This window comes from Symphalangus syndactylus, chromosome 11, assembly GCF_028878055.3.
Source record: "Symphalangus syndactylus isolate Jambi chromosome 11, NHGRI_mSymSyn1-v2.1_pri, whole genome shotgun sequence".
Lineage (NCBI taxonomy): Eukaryota > Metazoa > Chordata > Mammalia > Primates > Hylobatidae > Symphalangus > Symphalangus syndactylus.
Genome location: NC_072433.2, coordinates 53,461,534 through 53,489,229, shown reverse-complemented (window position 1 = coordinate 53,489,229; position 27,696 = coordinate 53,461,534). Strand labels below are relative to the sequence as shown.

Genomic DNA, 27,696 nt, shown 5'->3' with positions numbered 1-27,696 from the left:
TAAAGTGCTGGGATTACAGGCGTGAGCCACTGTGCCCAGCCAGTTCCTCTCTTTTTTTGAGATGAGGTATCACTATGTTGCTCAGGCTGGTCTCAGACTCCTGGGCTCAAGTGATCCTCCCGCCTCAATTTTCTGATTAGCTGGGATTACAGGCATGAGTCACTGCTCCTGGCTATGCTGTTTTTAAATTCACTTGGCCTTGGCTGGGCATGGTGGCTCATGCCTATAATCCCAGCTACTTGGGAGGGTGAGCCAGGAGAATTGCTCGAACCTGGGAGGTGGAGTTTGCAGTGAGCCGAGATCGTACCATTGCACTCCAGCCTGGGCAACAAGAGCAAAACTCTGTCTCAATAAATAAATAAATAGCCGGGCATGGTGGCTTACGCCTGTAATCCCAGAACTTTGGGAGGCCGAGGCAGGCAGATCATCTGAGGTTGGGAGTTCAAGACCAGCCTGACCAACACGGAGAAACCCCATCTCTACTAAAAATACAAAATTAGCTGGCTGTGGTGGCACACGCCTGTAATCCCAGCCACTTGGGAGGCTGAAGCAGGACAATAGCTTGAACCCGGGAGGCAGAGGTTGTGGTGAGCTGAGATTGTGCCATTGTACTCTAACCTGGGCAACAAGAGCGAAACTCTGTCTTGGCCGGGCGTGGTGGCTCACTCCTGTAATCCCAGCGCTTTGGGAGGCAGAGGCAGGTGGATCACGAGGTCAGGAGATCGAGACCATCCTGGCTAACATGGTGAAACCCCGTCTCTACTAAAAATACAAAAAAAAAAAATTAGCCGGGCGTCGTGGCGGGCATCTGTAGTCCTAGCTACTCGGGAGGCTGAGGCAGGAGAATAGCGTGAACCCGGGAGGTGGAGGTTGCAGTGAGCTGAGATCGTGCCACTGCACTCCAGCCTGGGCGATTGAGCAAGACTCCGTCTCAAAAAAAAAAAGGAACTCTGTCTCAAAAATAAATAAATAAATAAAATAAATAAATAAATACATAAATAAATTCACTTGGCCAGGCGCAAGTGAATGCAAAACTAGCAGGCTGTGGTGGTGCATGCCTGTAATCTCAGCTACTTGGGAAGCTGAAGCACAAGAGTCGCTTGAGCAGTGGGGGTGGAGCGGGGGGAGGTTGCGGTAAGCCGAGATTGCGCCACTGCAGTCCAGCCTGGGCAACAAAGTGAGGCTCTGTCTCAAAATACAGAAACAAAAAACTTCACGTCAACCCTATCCCTTGGCAATCTTGCCCTCCTTTTGCAGATGAGGCTTGAAGAGATGTCATTTGTCACCGGTTAGGAGTCTGGCCCTGCCAGGCAGGTGCTGGGGCCTTCCCTCACCTGGCAGGTGTCCCTGCGGCCCTCTGGGTAGCCAGCACACAGCATCCCTGGCAATATCTGGAGAGTGAGGTTGAAGGGACCCGGCTGGCTGTAGAGACATTGACAGGTGGCCTCGCCCAGCAGCCTTAGCTCCACTTCCTGTAGCACCCAGGGGAGAGGCAGAGGATCTGGGGGCAGAACCAGAGAGCAGGTGCTGTGAGGCAGATATGGTGTCCCCAGTTCCCAGGGTTCAGGTTTGCCCCCTGCGGCTGCTTCTTGGACATCAGCTAGATGCCCCATGGCCTCTCAGCCCACCACATTCACCACATCTCCTCCTGCTTCTATCTGTTCTTTCTACTTTTTCATCTCAGGAATGGTCCCATCAAGCTCCTAGTGAAAGCTGCCGTGCATGGTTGTGCAGGTTGTGCACTGCAACAAAGGATGCAATGTAGGGACTAAAACCATTAAGTTCTGAGCTCTCATGTGGAGCTGTGTTGGTCCAGAGACATCTTTTCACAAAGATGCCATACGGACTTGACATGGTCCTGTCCTGAGTTGCCAAGCATGGAATCTGGGTGTCATCCCTGTCTCCTCTCTCAACTTCCCTCCTCCAGCCAGTTCCCAGTTCATGAAAACCTCTCATTTGTGACTTCTTGGCATTCTAAACAACTACCCTAGTTGAGGCTGCATAGCTTTGGGCCTGGATAACTGACCCAGCCTTCTGATGCACTCTTCACTTCAGCAATGAAGAGGAATGTTACTCAAGTTCAGTTCTGATCTCACCAAGAAAAATAAACGGATCGCACTGTCTAAACCTGGTACCGCAGCCCCATCCTGCTTTTGATGGAAACAGCTTCAGGATCCAGAAAGGCTTAGAGGGTGGGGGGAAGTACAGACAGAACTCCTTCCCCAACTCACTCAGAATCTGAGGTCAAAGTCGCGGTGGCTCACACCAGCACTTTGGAAGGCCGAGGCAGGTGGATCACCTGAGGTTAGGAGTTCAAAACCAGCCTGCCCAACATGGTGAAACCCTGTCTCTACTAAAAATACAAAAAATTAGCTGGGCTTGGTGGTGGGTGCCTATAATCCCAGCTACTTGGGAGATTGAGGCAGTAGAATCTGCTTGAAGCTGGGAGGCGGAGGTTGCAGTGAGCCTAGATCGCGCTGTTGCACTCCAGCCCGGGCAACAAGAGCGAAACTCCGTCTCAAAAAGAAAAAAAAAAATTAATTAAAAAAAAGAATTTGAGGTCAGGTGATGGCTGAAGCTGTACTTGGGGCTCACCAGGGAAGTTGGGGATTGTCCTAGGCGTCCCTGGAGCTGGTGGGGTGCTCTGGCCCTCAGTCTGATCTTAAGGTCTTCATGGTCGGGCCTCAGCAGCTTTTGCAGCCCAGGTGTCTGCACCCCTCTCACTCCAGCCTGGCATCCTGGCCCTTCTTCATCTAACATGCCTTATCTGGGTCCACAGAGTGGCCTTCATCTCCCCCCGTCTTCCTGCAGTGTACCTTCTCTTCGAAAATCTCTGCAGAAATCTCCCTCTCTGGGTGCCCATTGTCAGGATGGCCTGGCCCCATTCACACAGACTTCCTGGGGCTCACAGTGATGCTTCCTCATCACCTCTTGCCCTGATGGGACCTCCACAAGCAGAGGCTGTGGCATCTTCCCCTGTAGCACCTTCCCAAAGCCCCCAGGATGGGCACAGGTCTGACCACGGCTGATGTGGATATTTGTAGGGGCCCTGGGAGCATGGAAAGCTTGGGTGATGGGGATGGAGATTTGGTCTGTTCCCCCCCGCCACTTTCTAATATAATGCGTGCTTATTTATTGAATTTATTGTTTGTCTATCTGCTAGGATGTAAACTCTGAAAAGGCAGGATTTTGGCTTTTTATGTTCACTGGTGTTTCTCTAATGCCTAATACGGTGCCTGGCATGTAGAAGGTGCTCAAGAAATATCTTGAGTGCAAGAATGACTGAATGAATGATGGTGGGTAGGAAGAAGAGAGGAGGTGGGGAGTAGAGAGATGAGTGGGGGTGGATGGAATGGGAGGAAGGTGGATGGGAGGCACAGACTGGCATTTGCTGAACATCTATTATAGGCCAGCCTTATGCTGTAGTGCTTTACTATAGATTACCTGAGGTGAAATATCTAAAGTGCATTGGTTATTGCTATGCCAGGCACTGTCCTATGAACTTTACATGGATTTTCTCATTTAATCCACCCAACCACCCCTTGAAGTGGGCATGGCTAGTTTCCTCGTGTTACAGAGGAGGAAATGTACTGGGTGAAGTGCTTTGTCTGACATGGTAGAGCTGGGATGGGAACCCTAGTCGGAGCCTAAACCCAGGAAAGAAAAAACTGGAAAGAAAGGTGAGGAGGGAATGGGGTGCGTGTGGGTGATTCCGTGGTCTTAGTTTGAGAATCCTTGGGGGGAGAAGGCTATATGGAGATCGATGTGGGATTCATCTACCAGCCCGCAGAAACCTACCCTCCAAGGCTCCCCCCAGGCTCCGCTCCGTGGCCCCACCTCCTGAGGCACCGCCCTAGGAACCTCACCTCCCTACCCCCCGCCCTAGGAACCTCACCTCCCGCGGCCCCGTCCTAGGAACCTCACCTCCCGAGGCCCCGCCCTAAGAACTTCACCTCCCGAAGCCCCGCCCTCCCCGAGGCCCTCCCCTCTTGTCCCGTCCCACTCACCTGCCTCCTGGACGTCTCCCCAGCCGGTGGCCCAGCAGGCGGTGCCGTGCGCGAAGCGGTGTGAGGCGCGGGGAAGGCAGACAGGCCACACGGCGGGGCCCAGGCTGGCGGGTGAGGCCAGGCGCAGCAGGGCCAGGTCGGCGCCCAGCTCCACTTGGCTGTAGTTGGCCGGCACCACGATGGCGGCCACTGTGCGGGTGTGCGCGCCGTCCAGGGGCCCGTCCCGGGAGTGCACGCCCAGCAGTACCGACCACTCGGCCGCGGGCTCCAGCGTCCCATTCCTGCGCTCGACCCGGGCAGTAGGAGGTTAGGTTGACCCTATGGAGGGGGCAGACCCTCGTGGGGGGGCAGGGCTCAGAGCCAGAGGGGCAGGTGCTATCCGATCCAGATTTAGTGCTGATACTCCTCAAAGGGGAAGAGCAAATCCGATCTGGAACTGGTGGTGGGGGGGTCATTGGAAAGATGGGATTCAGACCCGGATATTGAGTGGAGTGGTGGGACCAGTCCGGCAGCCTTGCCCCACTCGGAACCATGATGCCTCGAATAGCACCTCGGTTTGGGGACAGCTTGGCTCCAAATTATCCTTGAGGACGGAAGTGGGGCGGGAGGAGGGGACCAACTGCGGGGGCGGGGCTGGCTTTTGGCGGAGAGGGGCCGGGACCAGGGCGAATACTCACGTCACGAAACAGTGAGCAGCGGAGAGGACCCAGGAGGGGGCGATGAGGGAGCCCCCGCAGATGTGGCCACCTCCATGGTGCAGGCTCACTTGCCAAGGCCAGGTGCCCGGCTGCGCGTTTGAGCCCCCCACGATGCGGGCCGAGGGCTCAGGGCGCCCGCAGTCTGCAACGGGGAGCCGTGGAAGCCAAATCCCCCCTTGGGTTCCCCACTCCAGGAGCCCAGGTAACTCAGGACGAAGCCCCGGCCGTCCTCCACCCGCTTCAGTTTGCCCCTCTGAACAAAGAACATAGAGGACCCAGGCTTGTCTACATTTCTGGTCTTCTCCACCTCCCTCATGGCCTGACCAGCCTTAGCCTCCTTTAAGGTCTGAGGGTGCCAAGGCCTCTTCCTTACCCAGATCTTTAGGTTCTTCCTGGGTAGGACTGAGAGCTGGGAGCCAGAGGGGAAAGAGAGGAGGACACTTGTGACTTCCAGGCCTGCACTGCCCAGCCCCATTTCCTGCTCTCCAACCCCTGACCCTATCTTCCCAATTCCCTGTCCGTTCAGCAACCCCTGCCAGCACGCATGCCAGTCCTCTGGTCTTTTCTGCCTCTGCACATGACTTTCCCCCAGTCCGGCTACCTTACCTGAGTCCTGGAAGGCTCCTGGGATGGGACTGATGACTGGAAAGACAGAGGCAGGCAGGGAAGAGGCTGGCGACTCACACTCAGTATGTGCCCTCCCTGACTCCCTCCTCCAGCCTCCTAGCCTCCGTCTCCCCAGGGCACCCAGGCCTCCCTCTCCCTCCTCTGATACACCCTTGCCTTCTACTGCCTCACTTCCTTCCCTCTGACTTCCTGCTCCCCACACAAAAACCAGGAGTCCTGCTCTCCAGCCCCCCAGATGCCAGGACTCAGGCCCTTTGCAGCCACTCTTGTCCCCCGAGGTTACCAAGCATCACAAGGGGGAGGAGCAGGTGCCGGGCCATGGCGCTAGAGTCAGCGGAGGCAGGGCCAAGTGAAGGTCTGCTCCCTGCAGGGATCTGTCACTGCCCAGGCAGCCCGTGACTCCTGACGGTCCCAGGGGCAGCCCCACCCTCCCTGGCTGGAGCCCATCTCTGGGAATCTGAGAGGATCTGGGGCTGGAAGAGGAAAGCTGGGGAGCCTGAAGTCCCCACCCAGAGCCCTGCGCACATCTCACGTCTCTGGAGGCCCAGGGTGGGGGTGGGGGACAGGTGTCCTAGCTCCTGGACACCTGTTGGGTGGGAGAGGGAGGGATGAAAAACACTGTAGGCAAAGGTCAAAGAGGAGGACAGTGTTCTGGGTCCTTGGTGAGCAATGGCCCTTAGGACAGGGGAAGTGGCCCCTCACGGGCATGACTCATCGGAGACCTCACCTCTGTTTGGGGTGCAGCTGCCCCAGTGGCTTGGCCTTTTCTTCTCACGCAGCTCTGGTTACTAGAGCTGCTGGCCAGGTCCAGGACAGGAGCCCTAGGGAATTCAATCCCATCCCAACAAAAGGATCACAGATTCCAGCAGGTTGGGCAGGGCATAGGGACCCTGGGAGGGGGCTGGGCAGGCTGGTGAGGCTGAAAAAGCCTCCACCCTGCTCTATGTCCCAGTGACAATGCACTTAGCTGCCCTGTCACTTACTCTGTGTGACTTTGGGAAAGTAACCCAACCTCTTGGTGTGTATCAGTAAGAGCCCGTTTAAGGGACATATGACTTGGCCGAGCACGGTGGCTCACTCCTGTGATCCTAACACTCTGGGAGACTGAGGTGGGAGGATTACTTGAGGCTAGGAGTTCAAGACCAGCCTGGGCAACATAGCAAGACCCCGTCTCTACAAAAAATTAAAAAATACAAAAATTATGAACTGCAGGGCGTGGTGGTGCACGCCTGTATCCCAGCTACTCGGGAGATGAGGTGAGAGGATTGCTTGAACCTGGGAGGTTGAGGCTGTAGTGAGCTATGATTGTGCCACTGCACTCCAACCTGGGTGACAAAGCGAGACCCTGTCTCAACAACAACAACAACAAAAAAAAAAAAGAAGAAGAAGAAAAAGAAGAAAGAAACAGGGCTCTTCAAAGAGGAGTTGAAGAGAGTTTAAGGAAGAAACTATTTATAGAAGTGTAGGCAGGGTCAAAGGAAACCAAAGAGGCCGGGTGGCTCATGGCTGTAATCCCAGCAATCTGGGAGGCCGAGGCAGGCAGATCACCTGAGGTCAGGAGTTCAAGACCAGCCTGGCTAACTTGGAGAAGCCCCGTCTATACTAAAAATACAAAAATTAGTCGGGTGTGGTGGAACTCACCTGTAATCCCACCTATTAGGCTGAGGCAGATAAAAACGCTTGAACCCAGGAGGCGGAGGTTGCAGTGAGCCAAGATAGTGCTGTTGCACTCTAGCCTGGGTGACAAGAGCGGAAAAAAAAACAAAAAAAAGCCTGCCTGCCTGCCCGCCCGCCCGCCTGCCTGCCTTTCTTCCTTTCTTTCCTTTCCCTCTGTGGCCCAGGCTGCAATCTACTCGGCTCCCTGCTGCCTGCGCCGTGGACTACCTGGGACTGCCTGCGCGCGCCACCGCTGCCTGCTTTTTGTCCTTTGGCTGCAGGCACGCATTCGCCATCTTGGCCACGCTGCTCGCCAGCTCCTGACGCCGAGTGCTCTCCCCGCCTCAGCCTCCCGAGGTACTGGGACTGCAGACGGAGTCTCGCTCACCCGGTGCTCGGTGTTACCCGGGCTGGAGTGCGGTGGCGTGGTCTGGCCTCGTGGCAGCCTCTGCCTCCCAGCCGCCTGCCTTGGCCTACCAGGGTGCTGGGATTGCAGCCCCTGCCCGGCCGCCGCCCCGTCTGGGAGGTGGGGAGCGCCTCTGCCCGGCCACCCATCGTCTGGGAAGTGAGGAGCGCCTCTGCCCGGCCGCCCCGTCTGGGAAATGAGGAGAGCCTCTGCCCGGCCATCCATCGTCTGGGAAGTGAGGAGCGCCTCTGCCCGGCCACCCATCGTCTGGGAAGTGAGGAGCGCCTCTGCCTGGCCACCCATCGTCTGGGAGGTGAGGAGCGCCTCTGCCCGGCCACCTATCGTCTGGGAGGTGAGGAGCGCCTCTGCCCGGTCGCCCTGTCTGGGAGGAAGTGAGGAGCGCCTCTGCCTGGCCGCCCCGTCTGGGAAGAAGTGAGGAGCGCCTCTGCCCGGCCGCCCCGTCTGGGAAGAAGTGAGGAGCGCCTCTGCCCGGCCGCCCCGTCTGGGAAGAAGTGAGGAGCGCCTCTTCCCGGCCGCCCCGTCTGGGAAGTGAGGAGCGCCTCTGCCCGGCCGCCTAGTCTGGGAAGAAGTGAGGAGTGCCTCTGCCCGGCCGCCCCGTCTGGGAAGAAGTGAGGAGCGCCTCTGCCCGGCTGCCCCGTCTGGGAAGTGAGGAGCGCCTCTGCCCGGCCACCCATCGTCTGGGAAGTGAGGAGCGCCTCTGCCCGGCCACCCATCGTCTGGGAAGTGAGGAGCGCCTCTGCCCGACCACCCATCGTCTGGGTAGTGAGGAGCGCCTCTGCCCGGCCGCCCCGTCTGGGAAGTGAGGAGTGCCTCTGCCCGGCCGCCCCGTCCGGGAAGAAGTGAGGAGCGCCTCTGCCCGGCCACCCATCGTCTGGGAAGTGAGGAGCGCCTCTGCCCGGCCATCCATCGTCTGGGAAGTGAGGAGCGCCTCTGCCCGGCCACCTATCGTCTGGGAATAAGTGAGGAGCGTCTCTGCCTGGCCGCCCCGTCTGGGAGGTCTACCACGGAGGCCAGAAGCAATGTGGGGGCTGGTCGTGGTGGCTCACGCCTGTGGTCCCGGCACTCTGGGGGGCGAGGCGGGTTGATCACTTCGGGCTAGGAGTTCGAGACCAGTCTGGCCAACTTGGCGAGACATGAAAAATACAACAGACAAACCAACCAACCAACTCAGTGACAACAAAACAGGTCTACCCTGGAGTCATACTCTAATTCTTTCTATTTTCCTCCCTTTCTGATCCTTTATCCCACTTTCTTTTTCTTCCTCTTCCTTCTCCCTCTTCTTTGTCAAATAGAGGATTGAGTTATTATCACTGATCCACATAAAGTCCCTCTCTAATTTATTTTAACTCCCACCCCCCATTTTTATTCCCCGACTTCCCATGTGCAACCTTCCTAATATGTTTGATACGCATCTTTTTGTTTGTATGTATTTTTAGAAAAGGTTTATTGTTTTTGTGTGCAAAAAAAATTAATAAAAAAAAAAAAAAAAAAGGAAACCAAAGAGAGGGATGGTAACGCACCATGGGGCCAGCAATAATGGAGAGCCCTTGCTACCTGCTGGCCTGAAGAGGCAGAGAGGGGGCAGTTACTGGAACCCAGCAAGAGCTGCAGCTGTGGAAGAGATAGCTGTTAGGAGCCATGGCCTTCAATAGAGAAATGCAGCTACCAGCAGAGAGGGAGCTAGGAAAGAAAAATCCCCATCTCACTCTCCTCTCATCCTCTCTATTTTTAATTAAACCAATTAAAAAAATTTTAGAGACATGGTCTCACTCTGTCACCCCAGCTGGAGTGCAGTGCTGTGATTATAGCTCACTGTAACCTCGAATTCCTGGGCTTAAGCAATCCTCTGGCCTCAGCCTCCTGAGAAGCTGGGACTACAGGCATGCACCACCATGCCCAGCTAATGTTTTTTATTTCTGTAGAGATGGGGTCTTGTTGTGTTGCCCAGGCTGGTCTCAAACTCCTGTCTCAAGCGATCTTGCTGCCTCAGCCTTCCAAAAGTGCTGGGATCCTCCCATCCTCTGATCACCCACTGGCTCCTCTCATTGTCTGAAACTTCCCAGAGGCCAGAGTTCAAGGGAGCCCATTATATGGTCCATAAAAGTCACTCTTGGGGAACAAATCAGGGTGGACAGCAGAAATGCAGGGTCAACCCAGGAATATTTACACGTGTATCTATCTTCTTACTGATAATATCAGCTAATAATAATATTGGTCTATGAGTCTAGTTGCCCTGGAAAACAGGCCTAGGCAAAACCTGAATGCTTGTGCTTAATTGGGAGGTGCAATCCCAGGGAAAATGAGAAGTGAGCAGGAAGAGGGAAAATGCAAATTCAGCCATCCAACAACGGACTGGACTCAATTGATAAACCTGCTAGCCTTAGCCTGTCCACAGGAAACGATGGAGGTAAATTGAGTCTTAACTTCAGATTTCTTCACAATCAGAGCCTCCTCAACCATTTGTTTAACTTGCTGCTTGGGTAGCTATTTGCCCTTCAAAGGGTAAATAACCAATCATTTAACAAACACTCAGATAAATGAGGGGCAAAGGTAGGAAAGAAGAGAGTGCGGGTGTCATTGACGCAAAACCTGCATGCCCTGGAGACACTCACCGATACATTGCTTGCTCCAATTTAGTGGTTAATACACATTTTGGAGCTGGGTGCGGTGGCTCACGCTGGTAATCCCAGCACTTTGGGAGGCCGAGGCAGGTGGATCACGAGGTCAGGAGTTCAAGACCAGCAGCCTGGCCAACATCGTGAAAACCTATCTCTACTCAAAATTAAAAAATTAGTGGGGCGTGGTGGCACGTGCCTGTAATCCCAGCTACTCAGGAGGCTGACACAGGAGAACGGCTTGAACCCAGGAGGCGGAGGTTGTGGTGAGCTGAAATCGCACCACTGCACTCCAGGCTGGGCGATAGAGTGAGACTCTCTCTCAAAATAAATAAATAAATAAATAAATAAATAAATAAATAAATAAAATTTTTGGGCCAGGTGCAGTGGCTCAAGCCTGTACCAGCACTTTGGGAGGCCAAGATGGGAGGATTGCTGGAGGCCAGGAGTTCTAGACCAACCTGGGCAGCATAACGTGATCCTATGTGTGGTCGTGTGCACCTGCAGTCCCAGCTGCCCAGGGGTTTCTCCATGTTGGTCAGGCTGGTCTCGAACTCCTGACCTCAGGTGATCCACCTGCCTCAGCCTCCCAAAGTGCTGGGATTACAAGCATGAGTCACCGTGCCCAGCCAAGACAATGATTCTTAACCCTTTCCCCAACCCAACAGACACGAGGAGTAGGACTTGCTCATCTAAATAGCACAGATGTTGGCCAGGCGTGGTGGCTCACGCCTGTAATTCTAGCACTTTGGGAGGCCGAGGCAGGTGTTATCACCTCAGGTCAGGAGTTCAAGACCAGCTTGGCCAACATGGCGAAATCCCGTCTCTACTAAAAATACAAAAAATTAGCCGCGTGTGGTGGTGGGTGCCTGTAATCCCAGCCACTTGGGAGGCTGAGGCAGGAGAATCGCTTGAACCTGGGAGGCAGAGTTTGCAGTGAGCTGAGATTGCACCATTACACTCCAGCCTGGGCAACAAGAGCGAAACTCCATCTCAAAAATAAATAGATAGATAAATAAATAAATATTAAAAAAAAAAATAGCACAGAGGCTTGCCAAAGCAGTGGATCTTATGGGAGGAAGGAGAACATTTTCTTGTAGGGAGACAGATTGGAATTTCTGGAGGAGCAAGTGCAGTTTGCAAAAGCTGCCCAGGTGATTCTGATGGTTTCACCACTCTAAGATGCCCTTGATTGCAACTAGCAGCCAAGATAAGGAGGGAAACTCATGCAGGAGTCTCTCTCTTCCAGGTTCAAGGACAGAAAATAAATTTCTCCTTGGAGGAGCCAGGGGTGCCGGTGCGTGCCTGTAGTCCCTGCTACTCTGGAGGCTGAGGGGGCGGGGGATCCCTTGGGCCCAGGAGTTTGAGTCCATTCTGGGTAACAGACGTTGGGAGATCATGTCTCTTTACTTGGGTATAATAAAATCTTTCTTAACAACATCATGTTAAAAACAGCAGATAGTTTCATGAGGTTTTTTTTTTTTTTTTTTTTTGAGATGATGTTTCGCTCTTTTTGCCCAGGTTGGAGTGCAATGGCATGATCTCGGCTCACTGCAACCTCCACCTCCCAGGTTTAAGTGGTTCTCCTGCCTCAGCCTCCCGGGTAGCAGGGATTACAGGAGCCCACCACCATGCCCTGCTAATTTTGTATTTTTAGTGGAGATGGGATTCCACCATGTTGGCCAGGCTGGTCTCAAATTCCTGACCTAAGGTGATCTGCATGCCTTGGCCTCACAAAGTGCTGGGATTACAAGCATGAACCACCATGCCCAGCCTTTTTTTTTTTAGAGATGGAGTCTCACTCTGTCACCCAGGCTGGAGTGCAGTGGCATGGTCATAGCTCACTGCAGCCTCGAGCTCCTGGGCTCAATCGATTCTCCCATGTCAGTCTCCTGAGTAGCTGGGACTCCAGGCATGTGTCACCATGCCTAAGGTTGATTTTTATAGTGCTGCTTAATTTCAGCCTATGACACCATAAACAAACCACAGTCAATAAAATAAGGATATGTGGTGGTGCCTCTGGGTAAGAGAGGCGATACATACACAGTTCTCTACTGGTCTGACTAGTGGAAGGGGAAATGATAGGTGAACTAGTATATTAGTTTTCCATTGCTGACGTAACAAATTCCCATATACTTAGTGGATTAAAACAATACCACCTTATTATGTTACAATTTCAAAGATTAGAAGTCTGGCACGGGGCCGGGTGTGGTGGCTCATGTCTGTAATCCACCCCAGCACTTTGGGAGGCCGAGGTGGGCAGATCACTTGAGGTCAGGAGTTCAAGACCAGCCTCGCCAACACAGTGAAACCCCATCTCTACTAAAATTACAAAACTTAGGCCCGTCTCTACTAAAAATACAAAAAATTAGCTGGACATGGTGGCGGGCGCCTGTAATCTCAGCTACTCGGGAGGCTGAGGCAGGAGAATGACTTGAACCTGGGAGGCGGAGGTTGCAATGAGCTGAGATCACACCACTGCACTGCAGGCTGGGCGACAGAGTGAGACTCTGTCTCAAAAAAAAAAAAAAAAAAAAAAAGACCAGGTGCAGTGGCTCACGCCTTGTAATCCCAGCACTTTGGGAGGCTGAGGCAAGAGGATCACTTGAGCTCAGGAGCTTGAGACCAGCCTGGAAAACACAGTGAAAACTTCATCTCTATTCCTAAAAATAAGAATTAAAAAAAGATAACTGGCAGAATAGACGAAAGCTAAACATATGCCTGTATTTTGACCCAACAATCAAGATCCTAGGTATAGACCTAAGAGAAATGAGGGCACCATAAGGCATATGCAGAGCAGGGCTCTCATAGAAGGTCTAGACACAAGAGCCAAGATCCAGAACATAAATATGCGGCCCCAGGAAGATTGATAAATTGTGGCATAGTCATACAATGAAATACTATGCAGCAATAAAAAAGAATGAATTACTTATATGTGCAACAACATGGATGAATCTTACAGATTTTTTTCAACAAATATGTGTCATATTGCATGATTCCAATTATATGCAATTTAGGAACAAGCATAACTAATCCCCAGTGGTAGAAGTCAGATAGTGGCCGGACATGGTGGCTCACGCCTGTGTTCCCAGCACTTTGGGAGGCTGAGGCAGGTGGGTCACTTGAGGTCAGGAGTTCAAGACCAGCCTGGCCAACACAGCAAAACCCCGTCTCTACTAAAACACAAAAATTAGCCGGGTGTGGTGGCACATGCCTGTAATCCCAGCTACTCAGGAGGCTGAAGCAGGAGAATTGCTTGAACCTGGGAAGCGGAGGTTTCAGTGAGCTGAGATAGCACCACTGCACTCCAGCCTGGGTGACAGAGCAAGATTCCATCTCAAAAAAAAAAAAAGAGGAATCAGAATAGTGATTGCTTCTGGTGGAAGTATTATATTATGTGGGAAGGAGCACAGAGGAACTTGCTAGAGTGCAAGAAAGTTCTAGATCTTGATGTAGGTGTGTATATACACAGGTATATACATATGCAGAGTTTCACTGAGCCGTACCCTTAAGATCAGGACTCTCTATGAACTTAGCTAGAGAGGCTGAGGTGGGAGGATGTCTTGAGCCCAGGAGTTTTGAGACTAGTTTGGGCAGCATAATGAGACCCCATTTCTAAAAAAAAAAAAAAAAAAAGTTTACACCTGTATCCCAGCACTTTGGGGAGCCAAGGTGGGTATATCACCTGAGGTCGGGAGTTCAAGAGCAACCTGACCAACACAGTGAAACCCTGTCTCTACTAAAAAAAAAATACAAAATTAGCTGGGCACAGTGGTGCATGACTATAATCCCAGCTACCTGGGAGGCTGAGACAGGAGAATCGCTTGAACCCGGGAGGCAGAGGTTGCAGTGAGCTGAGATCGTGCCATTACACTCCGGCCTGGACAACAAGACCAAAACTCCATCCCAAAAATAAAATAAAATAAAAATTAGCCAGGCATGGTGGCACGCACCTGTAGTCCCAGCTACTCGGGAGGCTGAGGTAGAAGGTTCACTTAAGCCCGGGAGGTCGAGGCTGCAATGAGCTGTGATTGCACCACTACACTCCAGCCTGGGTGACAGAGCAAGACTCTGTCTCAAAAAAGAAAAAAAAAAAGAAAAGAAAGAAAGAACTATATGGTTATTCCACATGAGTAAAAAGAAATAAAAAGAGACAAAACGCACTTTGCAAATAAATGGATTCCAGGGTCAATTAAGAAAAGACCAAACGAACTAGCTCCAGAAATGCTTTCCTGGACCAAAAACGTTGGGAAAAGGTGCAGCTTTATATCCGATAACACCAGGGCATGTGTGTAATGTCATTTCTGAAAGCTTAGCTAAAATAATGAAACCCTTCAGCATTTGGAAAAACAAGAAAAGCACGCTTAACCGAAGATGTTGATATTATGTTTCCTGATAAGAGATCATGTCGTTTAAAGGATTTTGGTAACAGGTTACTTTCTTCTGAATTGGCTTTGTCACTAAAATGGCTGGTTATCACTGACCTAGAAAAAAAGGCATTCTTCAGATAATCCTTGATAGTATTGTTGCTCTCACCAAACTTTCCAAAGGTGCTGACCAGAGGGAGCAGAAGACTGTTTTACAGCTCAAGCACACAGCCACATGCGCTCCACACCAGCGAAGCCCAGCAGTGCTGCATCTCATCATGAAAAGAGAAAGCCAGAAGCTGGGAGTCACTCCACTTCTGGTCAGGGCTGTTCTGTGGAATATATTGTGGGCAGGGCCACATGTCTCCTCGAAAAATAATCTGGGCTGTCTGTCCTCATGCACACCAGAATGGGTGCCATGACAGAGAAAGCTGCATTTGATTTTCATTTTTTATTTGAGACGGAGTCTCACTCTGTTGCTCAGGCTGGAGTGCAGTGGTACCATCTCCACTCACTGCAGCCTCTGCCTCCTGGGTTCAAGTGATTCTCCTGCCTCAGCCTCCCAAGTAGCTTGAATTACAGGCGCCCACCATCATGCCCAGCTAATTTTTGTATTTTTAGTAGAGACAGAGTTTCATCATGTTGGCCAGGCTGATCTTGAACTCCTGACCTCAAGTGATCCACCCGTCTCAGTCTCTTAAAGTGTTGGGATTACAGGCGTGAGCGCAGCCACTGCAAACATCTGGTTTGTAAAACTCTTTTTTTTGAGACGGAGTTTCGCTTTTGTCCCCTAGGCTGGAGTGCAGTGTCGCGATCTCAGCTTACTGCAACCTCTGCCTCCCGGGTTCAAGTGATTCTCCTGCCTCAGCCTCCTGAGTAGCTAGCATTGCAGGTGTCTGCCACCACGCCTGGCTAATTTTTTTGTATTTTTAATAGCAATGGGGTTTTGCAATTTTGGGCAGGCTGGTCTCCAACTCCTGACCTCAGGTGATCTGTCCACCTCAGCCCCCCAAAGTGCTGGGATTATAGGCATGAGCCACCACATCCAGCTGGTGTATAAAACTCTTAAAGCATGTGTCACTCCTTTTGGAGTGCCTGCTAAAATAGAGAATACTTAGCTCAGTCTGAATTTGAGATAAACAATGATTTTTTTTTTTTTTTTTTTTACTGTAACTAGGTCTCAGGAAATATTTGAGTTGTATTGAAAATTATTTGTAGGGCCAAGTGCAGTGGCTCACACCTGTAATCCTAGCACTTTGGGAAGCTGAGGCAGGTGGACTGCTTGAGCTCAGGAGTTTGAGATCAGCCTGGGCAATATAGCGAGACCCCACCTCTATGAAAAGTTTTTTAAAAAATTAGCTGGATGTGGGTCGGGCATGGTGGCTCAAGCCTGTGGTCCCAGCACTTTGAGAGGCCGAGGCGGGCGGATCACGAGGTCAGGAGATTGAGACCATCCTGGCTAACACAGTGAAACCCCGTCTCTGCTAAAAAAAAAAAAAAAAATACAAAAAATTAGCCGGGTGTGGCCGGGCGCGGTGGCTCAAGCCTGTAATCCCAGGACTTTGGGAGGCCGAGGCAGGCGGATCACAAGATCAGGAGATCAAGACCATCCTGGCTAACATGGTGAAACCCCGTCTCTACTAAAAATACAAAAAATTAGCCGGGCAAGGCGGCGGGCGCCTGTAGTCCCAGCTACTCGGGATGCTGAGGCAGGAGAATGGTGTGAACCCGGGAGGCGGAGCTTGCAGTGAGCTGAGATCTCGCCACTGCATTCCAGCCTGGGTGACAGAGCGAGACTCCGTCTCAAAAAAAAAAAAAAAAAAAAAAATAGCTAGATGTGGTGGTGTGCACTTGGGAGCTACTTGGGAGGCTGAGGTGGGAGGATGGCTTGAGCCCAGGAGGCAGAGGTTGCAGTGAGCTGTGCCACTGCACTCCTGCCTGGGCAACAGAACTAGACCCTATCTCGAAAAAAAATTACTTGTGATTCCAATAGGCACAGTGCTCACATCTGTAATCCCAGCGGTCTAGGAGGCTGAGGCAGGAAGATCACTTGAGACCAGGAGTTTGAGACTGCAGTGAGCTATGATTGCACCATTGCATTCCAGCCTGGGTGACAGAGCAAGACCCTGTCCTTTTTTTTTTTTTTTTTTTTTTTATTAATTTTTTTTGCATACAAAAACAATAATCACTTTCTAAAAATACATACAAACAAAAACATGCGTATCAAACATATTAGGAAGGTTGCACATGGGAAGTCGGGGAATAGAAATGGGGGTGGGAGTTAAAATAAATGAGAGAGGGACTTTATATGGATCAGTGATAATAACTCAATCCTCTATTTGACAAAGAAGAGGGAGAAGGAAGAGGAAGAAAAAGAAAGTGGGATAAAGGATCAGAAAGGGAGGAAAATAGAAAGAATTAGAGTATGACTCCAGGGTAGACCTGTTTTGTTGTCATTGAGTTGGTTGGTTGGTTTGTCTGTTGTATTCTTCATGTTTCGCCAAGTTGGCCAGACTGGTCTCGAACTCCTAGCCCGAAGTGATCAACCCGCCTCGCCCCCCAGAGTGCCGGGACCACAGGCGTGAGCCACGACGTCCAGCCCCCACATTGCTTCTGGCCTCCGTGGTAGACCTCCCAGACGGAGCGGCCAGGCAGAGGAGCTCCTCACTTCTACCCAGACACGGGGCGGCCGGGCAGAGGGGCTCCTCACTTCCCAGACGGGGCGGCCAGGCAGAGACGCTCCTCACTTCTTCCCAGACGATAGGTGGCCGGGCAGAGGCGCTCCTCACTTCCCAGACGATGGGTGGTCGGGCAGAGGCGCTTCCCACTTCCCAGACAATGGGTGGCCGGGCAGAGGCGCTCCTCACCTCCCAGACGATGGGTGGCCGGGCAGAGGCGCTCCTCACCTCCCAGACGATGGGTGGCCGGGCAGAGGCGCTCCTCACTTTCCAGACGATGGGTGGCCGGGCAGAGGCGCTCCTCACCTTCCAGACGATGGGTGGCCGGGCAGAGGCGCTCCTCACCTCCCAGACGATGGGTGGCCGGGCAGAGGCGCTCCTCACCTCCCAGACGATGGGTGGCCGGGCAGAGGCGCTCCTCACCTCCCAGACGGGGCGGCCGGGCAGAGGCGCTCCTCACTTCTTCTCGGACGGGGCGGCCGGGCAGAGGCGCTCCTCACTTCTTCCCGACGGGGCGGCCGGGCAGAGGCGCTCCTCACTTCTTCCCGGACGGGGCGGCCGGGCAGAGGCGCTCCTCACTTCTTCCCGGACGGGGCGGCCGGGCAGAGGCGCTCCTCACTTCTTCCCGGACGGGGCGGCCGGGCAGAGGCGCTCCTCACTTTTTCCCGGACGGGGCGGCCGGGCAGAGGCGCTCCTCACTTCTTCCCGGACGGGGCGCCCGGGCAGAGGCGCTCCTCACTTCTTCCCGGATGGGGCGGCCGGGCAGAGGCGCTCCTCACTTCTTCCCGGATGGGGCGGCCGGGCAGAGGCGCTCCCCACCTTCCAGATGGGGCGGCGGCCGGGCAGGGGCTGCAATCCCAGCACCCTGGCAGGCCAAGGCAGGCGGCCGGGGGGTAGAGGCTGCCGCGAGGCCAGACCACGCCACCGCACTCCAGCCCGGGCAACACCGAGCACTGGGTGAGCGAGACTCCGTCTGCAGTCCCAGTACCTCGGGAGGCTGAGGCGGGCAGAGCACTCGGCGTCAGGAGCTGGCAAGCAGCGTGGCCAAGATGGCGAACGCGTGCCTGCATCCAAAGGAGAAAAGGCAGGCAGCGGTGGCGCGCGCCGGCAGTCCCAGGCAGTCCGCGGCGCGGGCAGCAGCAAGCCGAGTAGATTGTAGCCTGGGCCAGAGAGGGAAAGAAAGAAAGAAAGGAAGAAAGAAAGGAAGGAAGGAAGGAAGGAAGGAAGGAAGGAAGGAAGGAAGGAAGGAAGGAAGGAAGAAAGAAAGGAAAGAAAGAAAGAAAGAAAGAAAGAAAGAAAGAAAGAAAGAAAGAAAGAAAGAAAGAAAAAGAAAGAAAGAAAGAAAGAAGACCCTGTCTTAAAAAAAAATTATTTGTGTTTATCTGAAATTCAGATTGAATCGGGCACTTATTTTATTTGCTAAATCTGATTGGGAGTGGTGGCTCACGCCTAAAATTCCAGCACTTCAGGAGGCTGAGGTAGGAGGATTACTTGAGTCTAGGAGTTTGAGACCTGCCTGGGCAACATAACATAGACCCCGTTTGTACAAAAAAAAAAAAAAAGGAGTAAAATAAAATTTTTTGCTAAACCAGAAAACCCTATTCCCTATTCCATAATATTATCTTGCTAAGTCACTATGTTGTTGCATATCTGCTTGGAAGAAATAACTTTTTTTTTTTTTGAGATGGAGTTTTGCTCTTGTTGCCCAGGCTAGGGTGCAATGGCATGATCTTGGCTCATTGCAACCTCCACATCCTGGGTTCAAGTGATTTTCCTGCCTCAGCCTCCCCAGTAGCAGGGATTACAGGTGTGTACCACCACGCCCAGCTAATTTTGTATTTTTAGTAGAGACGGGGTTTCACCCTGTTGGCCAGGTTGGTCTCGAACTCCTGACCTCAGGTGCTCTGCCCGCCTTGGCCTCCCAAAGTGCTAGGATTACAGGCATTAGCCACTTCGCCTGGCCAGAAATAACTTGTTCTCAGAAAAAACTTGGAGTTAAAATGTTATTCTGTGAGGGACGCTCTGAGTGGGAATATTTGAGAGACTTGATAAAATTGGGAACATGTTGTGTGTTGACTCCACGCTTGACTGATATTCAAGACATCCCCTTGGTGCTCCCTCTTGTGGCAAGAAGAGTAACTGCTCCTTCAATTTCACTCTGCCAGACTCTGCCCCCACCTCCCCACCCACCTCCTGGTCTCCAGGGACCATGCTGGTACCCTGAGCCTATCGGAGCCAGAGATTGCCCCAGGACTCAGCACTTTAGGCTCAAATGAGTTGCCCTACTTCAAGGGGACCTCACTTTGTGAGATGCACTGTATGGAATTTTTTTTTTTTTTTTTTTTGAGATGGAGTCTCGCTGTGTCACCCAGGCTGGAGTGCAGTGGCATGATCTCAGCTCACCGCAACCTCTGCCTCCCGGGTTCAAGTGATTCTTGCCCCAGCCTACCGAGTAGCTGGGATTACAGGCATGTGCCACCACGCCCAGCTAATTTTGTATTTTTAGTAGAGACAGGGTTTCTCCATGTTGGCCAGGCTGGTCTCGAACTCCCGACCTCAGGTGATCTGCCCGCCTCGGCCTCCCAAAGTGCTGGGATTACAGGTGTGAGCCACCGTGCCTGGCCCTAATGTTTGTATTTTTAGTACAGAGGGGGTTTCACTATGTTGGCCAGGCTGGTCTTGAACTACTGACCTCAGGTGATCCACCTGCCTCAGCCTCCCAAAGTGCTGGGATTACAGGCATGAGCCACCGTGTCTGGCCACGGTATGCAATTTGGAGGGTGGTTCCTGAGACACAGAGAGAACAATCCAAGTTGGAGTCTGAGGAGGTGGCAGCTCATTGCTGGGAGAGAGATGACCCCCTGCTTCTGAGGGGAGCAGTTTTGGGGTGCTCCTGCATAAACTGTATGGGGTCCGGAACAGCTCTTGGGGGCAAGAGAGGAGGTCAGGATGGAATGGGGGTGAGGGTGAGGTTTTTGAGTCATGGCTGGAGGCAACAAGGCTTATGGCCCTGACTTGGAGGCCTGAGCACAGCGAGCTTTCTGAACCCCTCTGGAAAACCAAGGAGGTGGGGTGCTGTGGGACCTCAGGTACTCAAGCTGAGCAGGTTGTTTGTATTTTCTGAATTCTGAACATCTGAAACAAGAGTGCGTATGAGAGGGGAAGCTGTTTAGATAATGAAAACCCATTGAGATTAGTTTAATCAAACACACAGGGACAGGGCCAGGCATGGTGGCTCATGCCTGTAATCCCAACAGTTTGGGACGCCGAGGTGGGTGATCACCTAAGGTCAGGAGTTTGAAACCAGACTGGCCAACATGGTGAAACCCTGTCTCTACTAAAAAAAAAAGCACAAAAAAGTGGCAGGCAGTGGTGGCTCACACCTGTAATCCCAGCATTTTGGGAGGCCGAGGCAGGTGGATCACCTGAGGTCAGTAGTTCAAGGCCAGCCTGGCCAACATAGTGAAACCCCATCTCTTCTAAAAATACAAAAAATTAGCTGGGAGTGGTGGCGGGCACCTGTAATCCCGGCTACTAAGGAGGCTGAGACAGGAGAATCGCTTGAACCCGGGAGGCAGAAGTTCCAGTGAGCCGAGATCGCGCCATTGCACTCCAGCCTGGGCAACAAGAGTGAAACTCCGGGCCAGATGAGGTGGTTCACGCCTGTAATCCCAGCACTTTGGGAGGCCGAGGTGGGCAAATCATGAGGTCAAGAGGACGAGACCAGCCTGGCCAACATGGTGAAACCCCCTTTCTGCTAAAAATACAAAAAATTAGCTGGGTATGTGGTAGTGGCAGGTGCCTGTAATCCCAGGCTGAGGCAAGAGAATTGCTTGAACCTGGGAGGCGGAGGTTGCAGTGAGCTGAGATCACGCCACTGCACTCCAGCCCTGGCAACAGAGTAAGACTGTCTCAAAAAAAAAAAAAAAAAAAAAAAGTAGCCGGGCATGGTGGCAGGCACCTGTAATCCAAGCTACTCGGGAGGCTGGGCAGGATAATCGCTTGAACCCGGGAAGCGGAGGTTGCAGTGAGCCGAGATCGCGCCACCGCACTCCAGCCTGAGCAACAAGAGTGAAACTCAATCTCAAAAAAAAAAAAAAAAAAGTGTTTGTCCCTGCTTAAAAGTCTCTGTGGCGGCTGAAGGCTCTTATAATAAACTCAAGCTCTCCTTGGTCGCTGCTCACTGTCCCAGTCCCCGCCTGCTCCCTGTGTGCCTTGTTGCCATGCCTCAGAAAATTGAGGAAATCAAGGTCTTTCTGCCCACAGCCTGACAAAAGGATGCTAAATCTGTCAAGATCAAGAAAAATAAGGACGGGGCCGGGCGCGGTGGCTCAGGCCTGTAATCCCAGCACTTTGGGAGGCCGAGGTGGGCGGATCACGAGGTCAGGAGGTCGAGACCATCCTGGCTAACACGGTGAAACCCCGTCTCTACTAAAAATACAAAAAATTAGCCGGGCGTGTTGGCGGGCGCCTGTAGTCCCAGCTGCTCGGGAGGCTGAAGCAGGAGAATGGCGTGAACCCGGGAGGCGGAGCTTGCAGTGAGCCGAGATCTCGCCACTGCACTCCAGCCTGGGGGACAGAGCAAGACTCTGTCTCAAAAAAAAAAAAAAAAAAAAAAAAGAAAAGAAAAATAAGGACAATGCACTGGGTGCGGTGGATCACGCCTGTAATCCCAGCACTTTGGGAGGTCGAGGCGGGTGGATCATGAGGTCAGCAGTTCAAGACCAGCCTGACCAACATGGTGAAACCCCATCTCTACTAAAAATACAAAAAATTAGCTGGACGTGGTGGTGGGCACCTGTAATCCCAGCGACTTGGGAGGCTGAGGTAGAAGAATCGCTTGAAACTGGAAGGCGGAGGTTGCAGTGAGCCGAGATTGCACCACTGCACTCTAGCCTGGGCAATAAGAGCAAAATTCTGTCTCAAAATAAAAAAAAATAAAAAAAGAAAAAAGAAAAAGAAAAATAAGGACAATGTGAAGTTTAAAGTTCAATGCAGCAGATACCTTTATACCCTGGTCATCACTGACAAAGAGAAGGCAGAGAAATTAAAGCAGTTCCTGGTCACCATGCCCGGCTAATTTTGTATTTTTAGTAATTCTGTATTTTAGTAATGTAGTATTTTGTATTTTAGTAATTTTGTATTTTAGCTTCCAGAGTAGCTGGGACCAATTGGATGCCACCACGCCCAGCTAGGTTTTTACATTTTTTGTAGAGATGGGGGTCTTGCTATGTTACTGAGGCTGGTCTTAAACTCCTGGCCTCAAGGAATCCTCCCACCTTGGCCTCCTGAAGTTTTGAGATTACAGGCGTGAGTCACTGCTTCCAGCCATTGGTAAATTTCCCACAATTTTTGTACTGGCCCAGAGAGTTTTGCACATCATCAGCCATAGAAAAAGTAGCAAGTAACAATTATGTTACACAAAGAGCCACATAACTGTCCCTGGTAGACTAAAGTAAACCATATCTGTTTCTCCAATTTTACACTCTGTTATGGTTAGGTTTTTTGGCGATGCGATAATGTGTTTCTTCTTCTGCCACCATGGAGAAAAAACACATATTCACCTAAAAATCCTAAGGCCAAATTTACTAATAAAAATGTCTTCCTATTTCGATACACATCATCAGGTTAAAAATCCCTCTGAGGCTGGGCGCAGCGGCTCACGCCTGTAATCGCAGCACTTCGGGAGGCTGAGGGGGGCGGATCACCTGAGGTCAAAGAATTTGAGACCAGCCTGACCAACATGGAGAAACCCTATCTCTACTAAAAATACAAAAGTAGCCGGATGTGGCGGTGCATGCCTGTAATCCCAGCTACTTGGGAGGCTGAGGCAGGAGAATCGCTTGAACCCAGGAGGCAGAGTTTGCAGTAAGCCGAGATCGTGCCATTGCACTCCACCCTGAGCAACAAGAACGAAAACTATCTTAGGAAAAAAAGAAAAACAGCCAGGTACGGTGTGGCTTACACCTGTAATCCCAGCACTTTGGGAGGCCGAGGTGGGTGGATCACGAGGTCAGGAGTTCGAGACCAGCCTGGCCAACATGGTGAAAACCCGTCTCTACTAAAAATACAAAAATTAGCCAAACGTGGTGGTGCACGCCTGTAATCCCAGCTACTCAGGAAGCTGAGGCAGGAGAATTGCTCGAACCTGGGAGGTGGAGGTTGCCGTGAGCCGAGATCACCCCACTGCACTCCAGCCTGGGCAAGAGAGGGAGACTCCGTGTCAAAAAAAAAAAAAAAAAAAAAAAAACCAAAAAAACCCTCTGAGGCTGGGCGTGGTGTCTCATGCCTGTAATCCCAGCACTTCGGGAGGCTGACGCATGAGGATTGCTTGAGTCTAGGAGTTCCAGACCAGCCTGGGCAACACAGCAAGACCGTCTCTATAAAACAAACAAACAGGCCGGGCGCGGTGGCTCACGCTTGTAATCCCAGCACTTTGGGAGGCCGAGGCGGGCGGATCACGAGGTCAGGAGATCGAGACCATGGTGAAACCCCGTCTCTACTAAAAATACAAAAAATTAGCCGGGCGTGGTGGCGGGCGCCTGTAGTCCCAGCTACTCGGAGAGGCTGAGGCAGGAGAATGGCGTGAACCCGGGAGGCGGAGCTTGCAGTGAGCCGAGATAGCGCCACTGCACTCCAGCCTGGGCGACAGAGCGAGACTCTGTCTCAAAAAAAAAAAAAAAAAATAAAACAAACAAACAAACCCCTTCTCAAATGAGAAGGAAATCTTCTGGCTTTATTATGTAATGTTTTCCCACAGCCTGTTTAATTATTATTTTTAAAATTGGGGGCAAGATGGTCTCACTATGTTGCCCAGGCTGGTCTCGAAGTCCTGGGCTCAAGCCATCCTCCCACTTCAGCTTTCCAATTTGCTGGGATTACAGGCATGCACCACCATGCTCAGCTCCTTGTTAATTTTTTTTTTTTTTTTTTTGAGGTGGAATTTCACCCATCGCCCAGGCTGGAGTGCAATGGCGCATTCTCGGCTCACTGAAACCTCTGCCTCCAGGGTTCAAGCGATTCTCCTGCCTCAGCCTCCTGAGAAGCTGGGATTACAAGCACCTGCCACCACACATGGCTAATTTTTTTGTATTTTTAGTAGAGACGGGGTTTCACCATGTTGGCCAGGTTGGTCTCGAACTCCTGACCTCAGGTGATCCGCCCACCTCGGCCTCCCAAAGTACTGGATCACAGGCGTGAGCCAACGCGCCTGGCCTAATTTTTGTATTTTTAATGGAGACAGGGTTTCACCATGTTGGCCAGGCTGGTCTCAAACTTCTGACCTCAGGTGATCTGCCTACCTTGGCCTGCCAAAGTGTTGGGATTACAGGCGTGAGCCACCGCACCTGGCCTCCTTTTTAATTTTGTAGGCAAAACTTTCCAGAATAATTTCTTATGAAGTTTCCACTAAATAAAGAAAACAGTTGCTAAATTCTGTGGTTTCTAAACAGCTAATAGACAGGCGCCTTAGGGCAAAATTCTTACTTTCCTTCTTTCTTTTTTCACCATGCAAGCTGGTGCTGAGGGCAAAATTCTTATTTATTTATTTATACTTTAAGTTCTGGGGTACATGTGCAGAACGTGCAGGTTTGTCACATAGGTATACATGTGCCCTGGTAGTTTGCTGCACGCATCAACCTGTCATCTACATTAGTTATTTCTCCTAATGCTATCCCTCTCCGAAATTCTTTTTTTTTTTCTTTGAGACAAGATCTCTCTGTGTTGCCCAGGCTGGAGTGCAGTGGCGCGATCATGGCCCACTGCAGCCTCGACCTCCTTGGCTCAGGTAATCCTCTCACCTCAGCTTCCCAAATAGCTGAAGTAAAGGTGCACACCACTGCACCCAGCAAATTTTTGTATTTTTTGTAGAGACAGCATCTCACGATGTTGCCCATGCTGGTCTCAAACTCCTGGCCTCAAGTGCTGAGATTAGAAGTGTGAGCCACCTCACCTGGCCACAATATTCTTTCACACACACACACGTACACACACATGCACGCATTCATGCACACACACACACACACCAATAAACACAACAAGAAAACTTCTTAGTTGGAAACAAAAATCAATCTTGGAAATTCCAAGAGATGTCCTTCCAGGGGTGTGTGTGTGTGTGTGTGTGTGTCTGTGCATTCTTGGTCTAGCCTGGCCAGGATCATCTTGGCGACCCACCGGACTTTGAAGACTTAGTATGAAAAAAAAAAAGGCTGGGCATGGTGGCTCACGCCTGTAATCCCAGCACTCTGGGAGGCTGAGGCAGGTGGATTGCTTGAGTCCAGGAGCTCCAGACCAGCCTGGGCAGCATAGCAAAACCCTGTCTCTACTAAAAATACAAAAAATTAGCCAGGCATGGTGGTGTGCACCTGTAATCCCAGCTACTTGGGAGGCTGAGGTGGGAGGATTGTTTGGGCCCAGGAATTCAAGGCTGCAGTGAGCCATGATCCCACCACTGTACTCCAGCCTGGGTGACAGAGTGAGACCCTGTCTAAAAAAAAAAAAAAAAAAAAAAAAAATGACGCCAGCAAGGTGACTTCTAAGGGGGCAGGGCTCTCGAAGACCTTTGTGGGCCAGAAGAGTTCCTTCCTGGTAGACTGCAGCAAAGCCGGCTCCAACATGCTGCTGATCGGGGTCCATGGGCCCACCACCGCCTGCGAGGAGGTCTCCATGAAGCATGTAGGCAACCAGCAATACAACGTCACATACGTCGTCAAGGAGAGGGGCGATTACGTGCTGGCTGTGAAGTGGGGGGAGGAACACATCCCTGGCAGCCCTTTTCATGTCACAGTGCCTTAAAACAGTTTTCTCAAAAAAAAAAAAAGTAGCTCCTAGAAAATTTAAAATTATGGCTGGGCGCGGTGGCTCACACCTATAATCCCAGCACTTTGGGAGGCCGAGGCGGGCGGATCATGAGGTCAGAGTTCGAAACCAGCCTGGCCAACATCGTGAAATCCCATCTCTACTAAAAATACAAAATTAGCCAGGCGTGGTGGCACAGGCCCGTAGTCCCAGCTACTCAGGAAGCTGAGGTAGAAGAATCACTTGAACCTGGGAAGTGGAAGTTGCAGTGAACTGACATCATGCTACTGCACTCCAGCCTGGGCGACAGAACAAGACTGCGTCTCAAAAAAAAAAAAAAAATTAATATTACATAAGTAGATCATGCTGCTCAAAATAGTTCCCTTGAGGCATCCATTTAAAACAAATTTAGGCCGGGCACGGTGGCTTATGCCTGTAATCCTAGCACTTTGGGAGGCCGAGGTGGGTGGATCACCTGAGGTCAGGAGTTCGAGACCAGCCTGATCAACTTGATGAAACTCCGTCTCTACTAAAAATACAAAAATTAGCCGGGCGTGGTGGCATGCACCTGTAATCTCAGCTACTTGGGAGGCTGAGACAGGAACATGCTTGAACCCGGGAGGCAGAGGTTGCAGCAAGCTGAGATTGCACCATTGCACTCTAGCCTGAGCAACAAGAGTGAAACTCTGTCTGAAAAAAACAAAAAAAACAAAATTTAAAAAATATGTGTAGGCTGGGCACGGTGGCTCACACCTGTAATCCCAGCACTTTGGGAGGCCGAGGCGGGCGAATTGCCTGAGCTTGGGAGTTCAAAACCAGCCTGGGCAACATGGCGAAACCTCGTCTCTGCTAAAAATACAAAAAATTAGCCAAGTGTGGTGACGGGCACCTGTAATCCTAGCTACCTGGGAGGCTGAGGCAGGAGAATCGCTTGAATCCGGGAGGTGGAGGTTACAGTGAACAGAGATCATGTCATTGCACTCCAGCCTGATGACAGAGCGAGATTCTGTCTGGAAAAAAAATAAAAAGAATAAAAAAAAATAAACATGTGTAATTTTTTTTTTTTTTTTTTTTTTTTTTGAGATGGAGTCTCTGTCACCCAGGCTAGAGTGCAGTGGCGTGATCCTGGCTCACTGCAACCTCCACCTCCCATGTTCAAGTGGTTCTCCTGCCTCAGCCTCCTGAGTAGCTGGGATTACAGGCACCCACCACCACGCCTGGCTAATTTTTGTATTTTTAGTAGAGATGGGGTTTCACCATGTTGGCCAGGCTAGTCTCGAACTCCTGACCTTGTGATCTGCCTACCTCGGCCTCCCAAAGTGCTGGGATTACAGGTGTGAGCCACTGCGCCTGGCCAAACGTGTGTAATTTTTGTTTTACCTGTCCCACAGAGAAAGTCAGAACTCTTCTCAGTAGTTTTACATGTATCTTCCTGGAAATATTTGCAAATTAATCTGGAAAAAAGTATACATACATATTTGGCATGTTAGGGTTGAAATCACCTTGCAGGGTCAAACATAAACAAGTTTCTTTTTTTTCTTTTCTTTGAAGCAGAGTCTCTCTCTGTCGCCCAGGCTGAAGTGGCGCAATCACGACTCACTGCAGCCTTGAACTCCTGGGCTTAAATGATCCTCCCTCCTCAGCCTCCCCAGTAGCTGGGACTACAGGCATGTACCACCGTGCCCAGCTAATTTTTGTTTTTTTTTTTGAGACGGAGTTTCAGTCTTATTGCCCAGGCTGGAGTGTAATGGCGCGATCTTGGCTCACCGCAACCTCTTCCTCCTGGGTTCAAGTGATTCCCCTGCCTCAGTCACCCAAGTAGCTG

At 51.5% G+C, this 27,696-nt stretch overlaps 2 protein-coding genes across 3 annotated transcripts in view; one reads left to right on the top strand and one right to left on the bottom strand.

Moving 5' to 3' along the window:
• Positions 1-27,696, bottom strand: part of PRSS36 (serine protease 36) — a 45,302-nt gene that overhangs the window by 5,223 nt on the left and 12,383 nt on the right. The window contains exons 2-9 of one of the 2 annotated variants that reach the window (XM_063611915.1): positions 8,970-9,026; positions 6,974-7,068; positions 5,616-6,153; positions 5,312-5,347; positions 5,079-5,114; positions 4,685-4,847; positions 4,008-4,288; positions 1,335-1,501 (exon numbers count right to left, since the gene is read on the bottom strand). In XM_063611915.1, the coding sequence (XP_063467985.1) occupies positions 1,335-1,501; positions 4,008-4,288; positions 4,685-4,847; positions 5,079-5,114; positions 5,312-5,347; positions 5,616-5,652 (720 nt within the window). In that variant the 5' untranslated portion in view covers positions 5,653-6,153; positions 6,974-7,068; positions 8,970-9,026. Of the gene's footprint in view, positions 1-1,334; positions 1,502-4,007; positions 4,289-4,684; positions 4,848-5,078; positions 5,115-5,311; positions 5,348-5,615; positions 6,504-6,973; positions 7,069-8,969; positions 9,027-27,696 lie in introns of those variants that run through there. The other variant, XM_055299654.2, reaches the window with a different exon arrangement.
• Positions 25,587-25,899, top strand: LOC129492648 (filamin-B; the record flags this gene model as incomplete). Its single annotated transcript, XM_055297871.2, has 1 exon — positions 25,587-25,899. A coding segment is annotated over one exon (282 nt), but the record flags the coding sequence as incomplete, so codon positions are not given.